At 42.6% G+C, this 17,699-nt stretch overlaps 1 protein-coding gene across 6 annotated transcripts in view; it reads right to left on the reverse strand.

Annotated features, from left to right (window-relative positions):
- Positions 1–13,480: 13,480 nt before the first annotated feature.
- Positions 13,481–17,699, reverse strand: part of LOC127001963 (uncharacterized) — a 68,363-nt gene continuing 64,144 nt past the window's right edge. For all 6 annotated transcript variants that reach the window (XM_050867233.1, XM_050867231.1, XM_050867234.1 and 3 more), the window contains one exon: positions 13,481–15,989. In XM_050867233.1, the coding sequence (XP_050723190.1) occupies positions 14,670–15,989 (1,320 nt within the window). In that variant the 3' untranslated portion in view covers positions 13,481–14,669. The remainder of the gene's footprint in view (positions 15,990–17,699) is intronic.

Here is a 17,699-nt window from a genome sequence, read left to right on the forward strand (position 1 = left end):
ATCTCACCACTTCTAGGCCTCCTTGTCTTAAGAATCCCTTTATATCCACCTTCAGCCTTCCGAGCTCATTCAATATGTAAAGCATTTGACGATCCTTCAAGAGACTCAAAATGTTCCAGGAGCCCACACACACAAAGCCCTCCAAAGGTTAATCCTGGGCTTGGTTCTGTGGGCAGGCACTGCTCCTGCACTTCTTCAGCCATCCCTAAAACAAAAACAGGGGTAGGGCAGGGCTACTTAGCTATTATGAGCAAAGGTTGAGTTAGATGAGTTCAGATGTACAGTACCCTCCCGAGTTTCGCGCTATCCGAGTTTCGCGATCCTCGAGTTTCGCGGTTAGTCCTAAATTCTTACCATCCCGACTTTCGGGCATTATCACCCCGAGTTTTGCGCTGCTTTGACATGTACGGGTCACGTCTACTTACCATCGGTGTCACGCACGCTGCCTTAAAAGGTAGTATCACACTGGACGTTTTCCTCCAAACATTGTGGCTATGGCAAGAGAGAGAGAGAGAGAGAGAGAGAGAGAGAGAGAGAGAGAGAGAGAATTATTAAACGATGAAGCCAGAGTTGGGGAGTGGGAGGGGGGATGTGAAGAACTCCTGTCCATGAAGTTTCAAAATACGTACCTTGCAAAAAGGAAGAAAACGGGAAGAGAGAACGGGTCATTTTGAAGCCGCAGTTGAAGGCGGCTGCCTTACGATTGGCTGAGTTCTGAAAACACGCTTGTGATTCGCTGAGTCCGATGACGTCATCGCCGACGCTCACCCTATCAGCGGCCTCACTGCTTTAAGGCGGTGTCATACCGGCCGTTTTCGTCCAACCGTTGGGGCTACGGGCAACGCCCGTACACCCAACCGGGAGCGAGTTCACGGTTATCCATAACCTGGTGTCACACTGGGCCTTTTTCTTCCCACCGCGTTGGCGGCAGCTTGGGCAACCGGCAACTCCAACTTTTCCGGGTGTGCGTCACACACGGCCAGGGTCGGTTGCCCGTATCCACATCCACAACGTAAACAAAGCACTTGCCCTGTATCGACATGGCGTCGTCTGCTAAAGTAAGGGCTGTCGCGGCTTGTGCTGCCATTACCCAAGTTATGGACTTGTTGCTGCAGTTAAATTCGCTTAATTAACGTGCCAGTATTTCATTGCCTACCTCATGAAACATCACTAGCTATTCATATATCTTTTCTACAAACGTTCAACAATCATGGAAACGCTTTTTAAATCAAATTCAAGGACTATTTTTTATTGTTGAACATAGGAAATAATTACGGCTACCACTGACTAGGCGCGCCATGGCTGTATATACGCACCCAAACGCTGCGTAAGGTAAGTCTCACGGTTTTGTTAGGTTTGGTTTGGTTTAATTTGGTTACGTTAGGTTAGGTTAGGTTAGGTTGGGTCAGGTTAGGTCAGGTTAGGTTAGGTTAGGTTAGGTTAGGTTTGGTTTGGTTTGTTTAGATTAGGTTTGGTTATAATTCCACTAGTGGCAAGAGCATTTTAATTCTGGGTGTATTTTGATGCCTTTTTAGATGGAGATTTTTTTTCTACTTGAAAATCTGTTATATTCATGCTCCATGATAAAATTCGCATTTGCAAGAAAATAACAGGTTTCCAAGGAAAAAAAAATCACCATGTTAAAAAGCACCAAAAAAAAACCAGAATTAAAATGTTCTTGTCCAAGTTTAGCAACGTTAATAAAACGAATCTTTACCGAATGGTTAGCGTTAGAAGAAACAGTTATGGGTTTGGCATGCGTGTAGTTCCGCCATGCCAGTTCTCATTGTCACCACTGCGCGGGGGGGGGGCTTCGTGGTGCAGTGGTTAGCACACACGGCTCACAACCGAGAGCCCGGGTTCGATTCCCAGGCGGAGTGGAAAAATTTGGGCAGCTTTTCCGATACCTTGCGCCCCTGTCCACCCAGCAGTGAATGGGTACCAGGTATTAATCGGGGGTTGTGTCCCGTCTCTTGGGATCTGTTCCCTTCTCCTATAATTCCTTCCCCTTCTGTCTCTCTCCAGCATATGACCACAGATGTTGCGCCGACTAAACGAAACTTTCCAACTTTTCCACCACTGCGCGTGCGTGGCCAACCCACCCATCATGACTCAACCACATACACATGGATCGAATAACAACACACACACACACACACACACCAGACTCATTAGGAACCATTGCAGATGTTTCTGACAAACAGAAACGACTTTACCATTTCTTGAGTGTGTTAGAACGTATTTGGTGAGTGGCTCACATGAACCAAACCAATAGTAACACTCATCATAACGTGCGGCTATAAGGTACTATGTGGGGAACGGGGAGTACAGCGTTGCCACGTTTTTTACCCCACGTTGGTTCTCTCTCTCTCCTCTCTCGTGGCGATAACGCCACAAGGATTTGAAGGTATTTTTTTTTTCTTACTTATGTCAAATTATTTTTACGTACATTCCTTCACGATATAATCTCTCTCTCTCTCTCTCTCTCTCTCTCTCTCTCTCACTCACTCACTCACTCACCAAATAAGTTTTAACACATTCTAGGGAATGGCGAAGCCATTTCTGTTTGTGAGAAACATCTGCCATGGTTCATGATGAGTCTTGCGTGTGCGTGCGTGTGTGTGTGTGTGTGGCTTTGTTGTTAGTTGATCCACGCGTTTATGTGGTCGGAGTCTAGATAGGTGGGTTGGCCGCGCACGCGCAATGGTGAACCACAGGCACCCCACACCCACAACAGCTTCTTCCTTCCATTTAAGTGCAGCAACACGTCCATAACTTGGGTAATGGCAGCACAAGCCGCGACAGCCCTTACTTTAGCAGACGACACCATATCGATACAAGGCAAGTGCTTTTACGTTGTGGATGTGCATACGGGAAACCGACCTTGGCCGTGTGTGACGCAAACCCGGAAAAGTTGGAGTTACCGGTTGCCCAAGCTGCCACCAACGCGGTGGGAAGAAAAAGGCCCAGTGTGACACCAGGTCACGGACAACCGACAACTCGCTCCCGGATGGGCGTACGGGCATTGCCAGTAGCCACAGCGGTTAGAGGAAAACGGCCAGTGTGACGCCGCCTTAAAAGGCAGTGAGGCTGCTGATTGTGTGAGCGTCGGCGATGACGTCATCGAACTCCCAGCGAATCACGTGTTTTCAGAGCTCAGTCAATCGTAAGGCTTCATCTCTTCCTGTTTTCTTCCTTTTTCCAAGGTACGCATTTTGAGATAACAAGGGAGTAAAGGAGGAAAAAAAGTCAGCTTCTCCACGGGTCGGAACAAATAAGCGCACTTGCAGTGTTTTCAATACCTCAAGTTTCGCGATCCTCGAGTTTAGCGCTATACCTTCGGAACGATGCAAGCGCGAAACTCGGAAGGGTACTGTATGCAGAGGTCCAGATAAATACTGTAATTGGACCCCAGGGTTCAGGAGTAGAAAAAAAATAATTAAGTAACATGAATGTCCTGGTGATGGATTCTTGCAAGTGTATTTCCTCGATTGACTGTAGGCCCTACAGTCAGTCCAGGAAATACACTTGCAAGAATTCATCGCCATGATCTACATGTTATTTGATAATATTTACTAATCCTCGAGCCAGGGGTTCAGCCACAACAATCAGAAGGTCCAGATTCGGACCGCAGGCCGCCAGTTGAGTAGCCCTGGGCTAGGGGTTCCATAGGCTCTGCCCTATACGTCACTAACAGCAGTCCCGCCTGATGTGGATGCATTAAGGAAGCCTGCTGCGCTGTAGGGTTCACCAGCAAAATCGGACCAGGGTTGAGGCTTGCACTGCGACCCCAACCTCTACTTTTTCTTTTATTTTTAGTGGAGATGTTTTGCAGGGAGGGGTTGCAGGCCCCTTCCAAACCAACCCAGATCAGGGGCTGGACTAACTACTAACCATGGGCAGGGGCACAACCAAAATGAGTATAAACTCCCAGTCAGCCAAGGATAAGATATAATCTATATTTCCTTAACTGCTCCTTTTCTTTAAAAATTTACTATAACTGAAGACTAGGAGCTCTCATTTTTGCAAAAGCTATCATGGTTGACATGCAACACATGACCAATAATCCTTCAAATAACATTTTTCACAGGAAAGAACTAAGTATTAGTCAAATTTATACACATTCACACATACTTCCCATTAACAAAAGATGCCATCAACCAATTAGTCTCCAGAGCCCAACCTCACCTTCCTGTTTGACTGCAGTTATTTTTTCTTGTCTGTAATAGAAAAAGAGTACCTAAGATATGAAATAATCTATTAATAATCCACGTAAAATAAGGTTGAAGTTGGCAATATGTTTAGTGCCCCAGTGGAGGGTTGGGGAGGGGGCCGGGCTCAGGAATATATGGCCCCACCTGCATTATTAATATGATGGTTGAGCAAACTCAAAGGTGTTAAAACATACATGAATAAAACAACTTATTCTGGGAAAACCTGTACTCATTAATTACATAGCATAGGACATTACTGAAGAGTATCAGGAAACTGTATGGGCAAACATGGTAATGTTAAGATTTTCACAATCTTGCAATGATGAATGGATGAATTAATGGAGTGATTGAGGTGAACATACAGGCAGACGATTCTAACTGCAGCATCACAAGCCTGACATTTACACCTCATCACAGTCACAATAACAATGTCATGCCACGTACCCACTCACTGGCAGGGTGTCTGCCAATCTGTTTGCACCATTCAATTAATGTATACTGTTGTAAAGGTCTTAAGATTTTTGACAGTTTTTATAAGGACAAGTTTAGGAGAGTTAATGAAATGAAACCATAATGTGCCAGACATTAGATATCAGGCAGCACTATGGTGAGGTGGAGTAAATAGTGAGGGTACAGGAAAAAGACAGTGGTGCATGGGAGGGTGAGACAGAAAGTTGGGAATATACACTATTAGCTGCCCATGGCTGCAGTGCTCATCTCCATACCATTGGCCCTTGAGCCTGTGGTAGGTGAGAACCCATTAACCATTGACACAAGGTCAGTACAACATCCGGGTCACCCCAGTTTACATTCCCCAGGTTTCCTTAGGTGCCCATTTATTGACCATCCTGAAAGGAAGAATGAACACCTAGGTGGGCTGCACGCTGACTGCCCAGGCCAGGATTTGAACCCAGGCCCGCAGATTCCTAGTTTGGCAAGGTAACTTCTGCACCATGGAGATGAAGGGAGAAAATAAGTTTAAGCTTTAATAGGATGATTAGATTGAATGGAGGATGTGAGTTTGATGAAGGAAAGAAATTATAATTTTTAAGGAAAAGTACAGTGATTCTGCTGAAACATGGCAGGAGGGGTGAGCTGGATGGAAGCTGCAGCCTGGGCAGCAGTATAGTGAGAATGATGTGGTGATTGGAGTAAGGGATGTTACAGGCTAGACAAAGGGCTGGGCGAGAGTATGTCATAGGGTAGGAGTTAGATTAGTGTGTCTAATACATGAATATATGAGTTCAGTCTACCATCTTGTGTAGTATGGATCTCACCAAAGGGAGATAGAAAGTTCTGCTGAACATAGTTCATTACTAAAGGCCAGACCAAAAAGAGGGCCAACAAATAAATAAAAAGGCTATAAAGAAAGGATATCAGTCAGAAGATGGAGTGGTTGTAGGATGAGGGCATCTTGACACAGCAGCACAGAGCACTAAAAAATCAACACTTTGCCACAATACCTGTGACTTAAGACCGAGGAAAGGCAAATGGACTTGCATAATATAAGGCTGAATTTTACATACTAGAGGATGATCAGGAGAAAGGATTGTGAGAGTCTTGAGTAAAAAAATATGGCTAAGGATGAAGAAAGGTGGGAATCAAGTTATTTTACAGCCAAGAGGATAGCATATAAATTAGTTATAAGGATACTGGACATGTTTGGTAACTGGAAATTGGAGATAGTGAGATGAAAAAGAACAGGGAAGCCAGGGTCAGGTGGATATTTTGAGATACTTGTATAGATAAAGGAGTGGTATGGGTAGAAGTGTGATCTAGCAAGAGAGGGAGTGTGAGAGCAGATAGGGTATGACAAACTTGGAAGAGGTACACATTTGGAGGCAAGGTATCAGCCTAGGTAGAGAAAAATGGATATAAAGCTGAAGAATATTAAGGAAAAGAAAGGGTTACTTAGGAGTAGGGCCATTATATGAGTTTTTAAAGACGACAGCCTAATGGCAAAAAATATAAAAAAATATATATATAGCACTGCTCCTGCGAAACGGAGAAGGTGTCGGATTTGATTAGAGAGGTGACTATATTCCCCTCTTGAAAATATTAAACTCATGGGAAGGAGAAAATGGAAATGAAAGGCTGCTCCAAAGTTTACCAGCAAATATGAAGAGAGGTAACATTGCAGAGAAATTCAAAAGGTCAGTAAAATGTTGAGTTTAGTAGATGATAGGTGATAAAATTGCATTCAGCAGTTCATTTGATTATTTTCTTTTATTTATTCATTTATTTAATTTTTTTTTTACATCAGAGGACACAGCTCAAGGGCAATAAAAAAAGTACAAAAAAAAAAAAAAAAAACGCTACTCGCCGCTCTTAGGTAAAGAGTAGCCAAAAGAGAGGTCAATTTTGGGTGGAGAGGTGTCTTGATACATACACTCTTCTTGAAAGAGGTCAAGTCATAAGCAGGAAGAAACACAAATGAAGGCAGGCTGTTCCAGAGTTTACCAGTGAAGGGGACGAAAGAATGGAGATGCTGGTTAACTCTTGCATAAGGGGTTTGGACAGTATAGGGATGAGCATGAGTAGAAAGTCGTGTGCAGCGGGGCCACGGGAGGGGGGGAGGCATGCAGTTAGCAAGTTCAGAAGAGCAGTCAGCATGAAAATGTCAATTTATTTATTTATTATTATTATTATTAGAAGATAGAAAGAGAGGCAACATGGCAGCGTAATTTAAGAGGTAGAAGACTATCAGTAAGAGGAGGAGAGCTGATGAGACGAAGAGCCTTTGACTCCACTCTACCAAGGAGAGCTGTATGAGTGGACCCCCCCACACATGAGATGCATACTCCAACGAGGGCAGACAAGGCTCCTGTAAATGGATAGCAACTGTGCAGGGGAGAAAAACTGGCAGAGACAGTACAGAACGCCCAGCCTAGAGGAAGCTGATTTAGTAAGAGATGAGATATGAAGTTTCCAGTTGAGATTTTGAGTTAAGGATAGACTGAGAATGTTTAGTGTTGAAGAAGGTGATAGCTGAGTGTTGTCGAAGAATAGGGGATAGTTGTTTGGAAGATTGTGTCGAGTGGATAGGTGGAGAAACTGTGTTTTTGAGGCGTTGAAGGACACCAGGTTCTTCTTGCCCCAATCGGAAATAATAGTAAGGTATGAGACTAAGCGTTCAGCAGCCTCCGGCCTGGAATCGTTTAGTTCCTATTGAGTGGGTCTTCTAGTAAAAGAAGTTGGGTAATGCAGAATGGAGTCATCAGCGTAAGAATGGATAGGACAGTTCGTTTCGGAAAGAAAATCATTAACCCTTTCAATACGGTAACGCAGACGTCAGCGTCACAGTATGGAAAAGGTTAAGAGGAAATGGAAGAGGATTAATCCTCTTCTAAACCTCTTAATCCTCTTCCATTTCCACTTAAGAGGTTTATAAGAGGATTAAGAGGAAATGGAAGAGGATTAAGTTTAGAAGAGGATTAATCCTCTTCCATTTCCTCTTAACCCTTTCCATACTGTGACGCCAACGTCTGCGTCACGTATTGAAAGGGTTAATGAACAACAGAAAGAGAGTGGGAGATAGGACAGAGCCCTGCGGGACACCACTGTTAATAGGTTTAGAGGAAGAACAGTGACTGTTACAAAATTGTGGGGGGAGGGGGAATCCATTGCTGATTTGGCTAGAGAAGGAGCCTAGTACATTAGCCCCTGTGGTGGTCCAACAATGTGTTGATTATGTAAACAGAAAACAAGTGCAGGAGAAAAGGGGATGTTTATCGGAGAATTTATGCATTAATCTCCATACAGCTGATAAATATGTAGACAATGTTTAACCCGGTAGCAGCGATGATATAAAATAGATGATGCATAAACTGATCACAAATGCTGTATTATGAAATGGTTTGGGTTAAGAGAAGACAGGTATGCCAGCCCCAGTTTTTTGAGATATGTATAGTTCTTTTAAAGATGGCAGAAACCTTTTTGAAGGATATAAAGGCTGGGAGTTGTTCAGACATGTTGCATTTGCAACGATAGCTGCTCCAAGCAGCAAGCTTATGTGTAGAGCTTTGGTGCAGTTTAAGTTTCACCAAGGGACACTCTTGGGTGTAAAAGGTCTGGTGGTCTGGGGATAGTGTATTGTGAAAAAGGAAAAATATGTTAATCTACTAGTGGTGTTAACCCTTTCCATCAGTGATGCAGACGTCAGCGTCACAGTATGGAAAGGGTCAAAAGGAAATGGAAGAGGATTAAGAGGTTTAGAAGAGGACTAACCCTTTCCATACAGTGACGCCGTCGGACACCCATCGGACGCCGACGTCGGCGTCGCCGGAGTGAAGGGGTTAAAGAAAGTTGGTGTGTGTATAGCCTGGTTAGAGAGGCAAAAGAATGCCAATTATCTCTAGTAGGTAAGGAAGTGGGATTAAGTGGGAGAGAAAGTGGCTGCTGAAAGAAAAATGGTCTAGGACTAACCAATAAAACCACAGATGGAGAGAAGGGGAGCATAGGAATATATCAAGGCAAGAAAAGGACTAGGTTCTCACATCAAAGTGCATGGGATGGTTGGAGTAAAGAATAGAGGGGTCGGTACTGGACAAGAGCTTTTCTAGAGAACATCCTTGCTGGTTTATATAAGAATCCCACCATAATTTTATATTCAATCAATAGAGGCATACATCAAGGGGCGCATTACCTCACCCACCTATGACACCTACCCCGGGGGTCCCTCTGAGCAAGTCTTCATGCAGGCCCCGTCCCCATCAAAAGTACCTCATGGCAGGATCCATGAACTTGCTCAAGCAATGAGGCTTATGGGCATTCCCTTGGCCTCCTACTCCACTCAGGATTGTCTCTAACAGAAACAAACTGATGAGCAGGGTCAGTTTCTGGGTAGTGTGCCACATGCCCAGATAGCCAGAGTTGACATTCATCGACTAAGCAGGTAAAAGGCCTACGTTGTTTCACAGTTATCCCCAACTTGACAAGGTCAGTCCAGGGATATCCCATGATTATGCATTGGCACTTATTATCAAATGCATCAATTCACCTCATCACTTCAACGTCCGTATCTCAGCCTTAGTACAAAAGAGCACAAGTGGCTTGAAAATCTTTATCTTTGTTATTTTGCACAGGTATCAACACCACCATATACTCGTACTCAGCGGGTCCATAACACCTTAGGCCAAGCCAATTTGCTTTAACACTTCTTGATGAAATACACCATTGTTCTGCACTACACCACTAAGGTTTATGAAATTCCATAAGATATCAATGTCCTTGCCACACACATGAACAGACTTAATCCTCCAGACACCTGTACTTTGGTCTTGGTCCAAAATGTCTGAAGTCCCAAAAACTCCTCATGCAATACATCAAATCTTAGGGAAAACGAGGTTGGATAAAGGAGGAGAATAGATGAAGTGAAGGGGAAAAACTACTAAGAGAAAGTTCAAGAAAATATTATTGGATCAAGGACAAGGGCCTAAGGTTGAGGTCACAAGGTCCCCTGCCCTATTGCCTGCCCAGCATATCAATGGGATTGGAAATAATAGAAGGACAAGCTCCAGCATATCAATGGGATTGGAAATAACAGGAGGACAAGCTTGTTAACTTTCTCATGGTCAACTTTAGTACTGTAATTAACATATCATTGCCTCATTGGTGTTAAATGTCTATGTGAAATTGACATTTACATAAGTGTGTGTACCCTGGAAAATTGATCTAAAGTAAAAAAAAACTGAACTAATGTCAAAAGAATGCATAATAACTGATATTTCAACATTAGTATTGTTTCTTAACTCAGTTTAATGTCACAGAATAGTTTTTATCCTTCTGAGTATTTGTTGGATGGTGCATACACATTGGTGAACATACCCTATTCCATTGGAGCTAAGCAGTTCATAAAAGTTTAAGGCCAGCATGTTCAAGCAGGTAATGTTTAGTAACGTCCCTACCAGGATAATGGCCCATAGCATTAGAAAGAAAATTTGTAGTTTATATTTTATCTCCTTGTAACACTTTCACTAAGGATTATTTTTGGTTTTGAATTAACATTCATTTCATAATTAGGGGCAAAGATATTACTTTACCTTTTAACTGCCACATAAAATTGACAGTGACAACCACTTCAGCTACCAAATAGTATAGATTATATTAATCAGATGTTAAAACTGATTTCAAATGAAAACTACAAATTAAATCATTATGAAATTGCTCTCACTTCATGCATATTATTTAACTTGCTTAGACCTTTATCAGTCAGTGTGTGTGTGTGTGTGTGCGTGTGTGTATAATTCACCATGGTCTGACCACATGACATGCCAGACAGTACCCTTCCTAATTGGGAGCAGAGCTCTAAAGTGATGGACTTCTGGGTACGGCTAAAGCCTCGCACCCATACTCACACACGGGAGGTGAGACACAACCCCTGACTGACACAATGTGTGTGTGTGTGTGTGTGTGTGTGTGTGTGTGTGTGTGTGTGTGTGTGTGTTTGTGTTTCATCACGGCCTGATCACAAGTTGGACTTGCAATCGCCAGCAAGTACCCTCCCGATTAGAGCAAGGCTCATTAATCGATCTATGGGTACTGCCAGGACCTCACACATAACACACCCCATCCCTCTTGCTCAAGGAGGGACAGTAACCACTCCTACTAAGCAGAAAAAACAGCCTGAGATGGGCTCAAACCACTGCCTGCCATGCCGCAAAGCCTGGCAATGCAGTGCTTTAACCGATTATCAGAGCAGTGTGTGTGTGTGTATTTGCCTAGTTGTATTTACCTAGTTGTGACACACGGGAAAAGAGCTATGCTTGCGCTGTCCCATCTCCATATCCACTTTATCCAACTTTTCCTTAAAATCAAGAATGTTTCTTGCACAAACCACCTCCTCCTCCAGTCTATTCCATAGTTCAATGCTTCTGTTTGAGAAGCTAAACTTTTTCACATCTCTCCTACACGTGGTCGTCCTCAACTTCTTTCCATGTCCTCTCGTTTCTCTCTCGTTCCACACACACAGGTCCTCTCTGTCCAAATGCTCCACTCCATTCGCCACCCTGTATAGTGCTATCAGGTGTGTGTGTGTGTGTGTGTGTGTGTGCGTGTGTGTGTGTACCTTCCTTTATCATAAAAGGCTCACAACAGGAAAAACTAAATTTTAGCAATTTTCTCTCAATTGCATGCACACACACACACACACACACAGTCACCAGCAGTACCTACTTTTCCATTACCAGTAAGTAGGTTCTATGTAGCATTCGCAACACATCAACAGATTGCAAAATTAAAGTCACTCTTTTCACAAATAAAACACACTAAATTTCTTACACCCTATAACAACATCACCACTATTATGCAGTGTCCCTTGTCCCCTGTACACAAAGCCACTACCAGTCATTAGTCATGTGTCACAAGAGCCAACAGTGATTAATTAAATTGACTTGTTAGCAAGTGTACTAAAGAATATTAACTTACTTTTTCGATAATTCTGAAGTGATGTGTCTTACAGTCCTCATCCTGCTCTCTCTTAGGCCAAAAATATCACTTCACACGCAAAACCTTTCTTAATCATAAAGTTCCTACCACAAAGAGGAAAGATTTTAGAAACCATTTATATAAGTCAATACAATAATATTTCTGTTGTTTAGTCAAAATAAATAGTTTCACAATGTGTAGCTCATATCAGCCAACCTTGAAGGTATTTAGTTTAAATAAGTTCCCACCAAAACAAAGTTTCTCACCTAATATAATGCCACAATGACAATCTTACTTATTGTTCTTACCTACTAATTGTATTTTTACAGGATTTAATCAAGCTCATTTTGTCCTGCCTGTTGTTGACTTGGGTGACTTGATGTTCACAACCAATGTTGCTTGTGTTCTGTCTATCTATCTATATCTCCGACACCTTACTCCCTCGCGGGAACTTCCCTCCAGGGGACGGCGGCGGCAGAAGTGTCTCCATCTTTCCATGTTCTGGCACTCCCTCTCTCCATCTTTCCATGTTCTGGCACTCCCTCTCAGCACATTCAATCCTGCTACTTCAAACTCTTTCGCTCCAATACTCACTCACCCCATTGATCCACTTCACATGTGGTCCTCCCCTGACACCCCCTCCCTCAATCCTTCCCTCATACACTCTCTTAACAAATTCATTCTCCCCCATTCTCATCATATGTCCAGACCATCTCAATGCATCACGCTTCACCCACACCACCACCCCACACTCCACTCCTTTCGCTGTCGCACCCATACCAAACTGATCATACATGCTTTCATTACTTTCTCCATCCCATCCCGACACACCACATGCACCTCTTAAATAACTCATTTCCACTGCACGTATTCTCGATTGCTGTGCTGCATTCCATGTCCACATCTCTGACGCATATGACAAAGTTGGCAGAATAACACTATTCCTTATTCCCCTCTTTACCTCCACACTCACACTTCTTCCTTTCATAACTCTCTCTAGTGCACTCACCACCTGTCTGCCCTTAACTGCTCTTTCCTTCACCTCACCTTCCATACTGCCATGCTTACATAAAACGCTTCCTAAATATTTGAACTCAGTCACTTCCTCCATTCTCTCCTCCCCTAACTTTATCCTACACTTCGTTGTACCCTCTGCTCTAACTGTACGGCTTTGCAAAATCAATGACCTGTTCTCTCGCCCTCTCAAATACCTTAACCTTACTCTTTCCAGCATTCACTCTCAGCTTTCTCCTCTTACACACCCTGTCAAACTCATCCACTATCCTCTGCAGCATCCCCTCATTCTCTGCCAACAACACTGTATCATCTGCAAACAGGCCCGCAACCAATGACTCCTCCGTACCTCTCACTTTCAGCCTTGGACCAAGCTCCCCCACTCTGGCTTTCATTTCTCTCATACAACCATCCATGTACACATTAAAAAGCCATGGTGACATCCCACACCCCTGTCTCACACCCACACCAAATCCAAAACCCTCACTCAACTCACCCTTCACATGTACAGAGGCACTCGCATCCTTATAGAAGGATCGGATTCCCTCCAGTAAACGCCCTCCCACACCATATATCCTTAGAACATCCTACAACCTCTTCCTGACAACCCTGTCATGTGCCTTCTCCAGGTCCATGAAGGCAGCAAACAGCTTCCTATCCTTCTGTATGTATTTTTCAACTGGACTTAAAAAAAATAGTTGTTATATGTTCTTCTTGTGCTTAGTGCAATTTCTCCTGTGTATTAAAATAAGTGAAAAATTACATGTGAAGTAGCCCAAAAGAATGCTTGAGTTGCAGACTTGAGTGACTGATGTAAACAAATAGCCTTATCAACATCTTTTTATCATTTTAAATATATCAAAGGGAGAAACTTGTTAGTAAATAAGTTTTGATTCACATTACCAGGTAGTTATTTCAAATACAATGAAGCGACTCAGACATCATATATTCAATCAGTTAGCACCAAACTTTCCAAAGAAAAGGACACCTCTGCAGGCAAGTGCATTTTCACCTCAATAAAAAGTTTAAACCTACGTAAGTTGCTTGTTTACAACTTGTTTCACTATTTTTCCTGCTCAAAACACAATAAGTTTTCATATCACTCGCTCATTTGACAACAGACCTGAGCTTGACCAACTGCAATAATACACTTAGCAGGGGATTCCAACAATGTATGTCTCGGGAACTCTTTTGATGTGTGTGTGTGTGTGTGTGTGTACATAAAGCATTCACAGTACCCTTAATTTTATAGTTTCCTGTCATTCATCTTGAATATCAACATTAATTACCATATTTGCCAGTGATGAAGACGCACTTTTATCGCAGAATAAGACTAGAAAAATTATCACGCGTCTTGGACGCAGAAGGTTGCATCACCTGCAGGCCTAACGTAGGCCTATAAAAAGTGAACACACATGATGATAATGTTTAAGGGCTGTGACGATCTGGCAGACCCTGCTCACCCTGGCAGTGTGCTGTGAGTGACAAAGACGATACACTCATAGCAGCCATTGTTACTGTTTTTGTCTTGGTTTTGGTTTCTCATGTTTGTGTGGTAATTAAAGAAATTGTAGTAAAGCTGGTGATGCAGACAATATATACCAAGGTAGTATGAAGTTTAGCCACACACTCCCTCTACATGTCTTGGTCTTGTTCATTGTTTGTGTGCCAGTAGTGGTAAACAATCCTCAAGAGTGAGCAGGTCACCTTGCATATTGTATGGTATATATAGAACAATATGACGCTGGTCCAGTAGTATATGGTAGATATGTACAAGTCAGGCAACATCCAACAAAACATTAATAAAATTGCTGAAGTTCATGATTTTTTTTTTTTTTAACTTAGCACTTGAAAATGGGGTGCATCTTGGATGCCAGTGCACCTTTGGCGCCACTGTGCCCCAGATGCCAGTGCACCTTTGGTGCCGGTGCGTCTTTGATGCCAGCAAATATGGTAGTTTAATAATTTTATGATTCGGCTGCATTTACACACACATCAGTCATAATGCATTCACTCCTAGCTAATGAGCATTTGATACCTGTGGATCACCTTGAGCTGTGTGCTAGCAAAGTATTTCTTGATCTGATACAGCGTTTGTTTAAGTACCGGGTTTAACATCATGACTGACAAGGAGGCCATGTTCCTACCCATGAATACACAGTCATCAAAGTCTTGGTCGGTAAACCATGATATGCTCTTGTGGAGAGAGATTATTTTGATTTTGGAGAGGACACCAGCAACAGCCAGGTCACGCACAACAGTCTGCAAGTTGGCCCCAAAGAGCTCTATGATCCTGAGGTTTGGCGCCGCACGGATCAGGTGAGTGAGGCAGGAGACATCGCACTGGTCCAGAAACTTGACACTCATGCCCAGTGCATTTAGTTTGGTAAGTGTGTTGAGAGCTTTGTAGGAGACACCATTGTTCATCTCAATACGTGAGGCATTCACCGAGAATACCTTGAGGTTGGGGCACAGGTTGAGGCACCGAAAGAGTATCTTTGCATCAAGCACTTCAAAAGTACTCAAGTGCATCTCACTGAAAGGGGCCCCAAAAGTCTCCAGAGTTGGAACACACACAGTTAGGGTGTCTAGGTCCTCTGCTGGGGGTGAGGAGTGGGAGAAACTAGTACAGCGCAGACGCTCCACAATGTCCTTGATCTTGGCACCAAGTTCCCGTGGTTCCATGTCATGGAAGGCGTGGTAAATAGAAACATGCTTCACCTCAGGGAAGACTATGGGTGGCCCCTGCACAGTCCAGGACTCTAGCGTGTTCTTGCGGATGGTGAGCTCAAGGATGTCAAGATAATATTCCCCTTTACCCTTGAGGCAGTAGGGTGGGCCAATGAGGGACTTGAGCAGGAGCGGAGAAAGCCTGTTCTCAGCAATGCACTTGGTCCAGCTTGTCTTGATGTCTTTATAGTAATGTTGGATATAAAACATGACATCATCACAGTCCAGATCCATGAGCATGGTGACACTCTTCAGCTTAGGAAACGTAACCTTCATCTTATCTTTGTCATCAATCATCTTCACCACCTGTTCCTTGTACATGCCGTTGAAGAAGGTGCGGAAAAGGTACTCCTCATTCACAACGTTGTGTCCACCCAACGTGATGGACTCTATGTCGGGACAGTGTTTGCGCAGTTGTGTGAGGACGTGATCGCTCAAATTCTTGTACAGGTGGACATCCCTCAGGTATGGAGAGTTTTTCATGAGAATGACAACAGGCATCTGGTTTTGGAAGTTGATGCATGTCGTGTAGAGTGATTCTATCTCAAAAGGTACAAAGAACTGTAGGAACTCTGCATAACTTCGACTTATTCTTGCATCATACAGCTGAAATGAAATACACTAATGAACAAAACAGCCTCATGAAGCAAGGCTTTGTCTCAACACATCTACATCACGTGAGCAATGATTAACCTTTACAGTATTCATCTGGCAAAATGGTTTCCTACAGACATTAGCATATGACCCCTACTGAATTAACACATGATTAGGACTTTGGAGTCATTGTTTCATACAGCAATAAGGATAGCCACAATCATATAATGTGAACTGTAAGGGATATAACTCCAAAGGTCTTTTAATTTTCCTCTTGATAAAACAATTGAAGGGTGCTACACTAATAGATGGCATTTCAAAACTGGGCTGTCACCTTGCAGAGGTATAGATTACTGTTTTCACAAGACTCCAAAGATATTGGCTGACTGGTCACTTCATCCATGCTTAAATGATGCATTTTTCTACCTGAAGCAAACCAGTCCTAACAAAGCTTAGATATTACTACACCTATTGGTAAAGAAAACCAAACCCTACACTCAGTGAGATAAATTTTTGAAACTAAAGCAAGCGAGGTGCACATGCAAACATTTATTACATTAATAGAGCAGCTGTTATAATGAAGGTGACTAAATGGTGGGCAAAACTCACACACAACCTTGTGATGAAGGTTCTCTTGGGAAATTTCTGCTTAGTGATTATTCTTCAATAAGAGTTAATTAAGAGGCAACTTGACTAATTCATCTTTTTCTTGAGCTATTTCATGGTGTTGCTGCCTTTTATGCTACACATTGACTCTAAATACATATTTTGTACTGATAATTTCCTTCAGTGGGATGTAATGTTTTAAAATACATTTGGAGAACGGGGGCCCTTTGAGTGTATTTTACCTATATATACCTACACATTTTTTTTACATATGGCAGTCGTGCATGCAGGAACCCATGAGGCTGGAGGCAGACAACTGTACAGGAAACTTGACTGCAGCAGCCAGTCAGGGATTGACTCTGAAGGGAGCTTACAGGAGCCATAATACCACAAAATGCCTTCACTTCAAGCTTCCAGAATCTTCATTATCATTGGTTTGTTTACAATATTCTCCTATATATCACGGCAATCATTTCAAATAAAATTTGACTGTCCCACTAATGGGATGGGACCATCCACCAAGCTCATGAGAGAACTTACTGGCTCTATGGGCAGCAGGTAAAAATATAAAAAATTATACAGTCATATCCCTCTATGCCATTTCAACTTACATCAAATACGACAAATCACTTTTCTAGAGTAAAGTTTTGTTTGGCGAACACCACTGTCTGACTTTACACCACTCAGCAACACAGCCTACACCAGACAATCAAAATTTGAACCAGCACCATATAGACTAGTCGGATTTTGGAAAATTCTAACTTCATATGGCATTTTTTGTTAAAAGTGGGCAAATAGTTTTTTTTACATAATTTGGGTGTGCTGAATCCATTTTTGCTGTTTGCCAAACTGTACCTTGGCTATTTAAGCCATAAAATGCATAATTAAAATATGACCGTAAAGATAACTTTTTCTGCTGCTCGAATCATCGTGTATTCAAATTATGCCTTTGTTTGGGTTAAATGTGACATGTATGTTATGCCTTTAGTCATTGTATGTTCTGAGTTGTTTTGTAAATAAAAATTTGTTCATTATTTATGTCCGTTTGTCCGTCTGTCTGTCAATCAAACCCTCTTAATACCATTGAAATTTAGTTCACATATGAGCACCAAATTA

The sequence above is a fragment of the Eriocheir sinensis genome, chromosome 22 (genome assembly GCF_024679095.1).
Source record: "Eriocheir sinensis breed Jianghai 21 chromosome 22, ASM2467909v1, whole genome shotgun sequence".
Taxonomy (NCBI): domain Eukaryota; kingdom Metazoa; phylum Arthropoda; class Malacostraca; order Decapoda; family Varunidae; genus Eriocheir; species Eriocheir sinensis.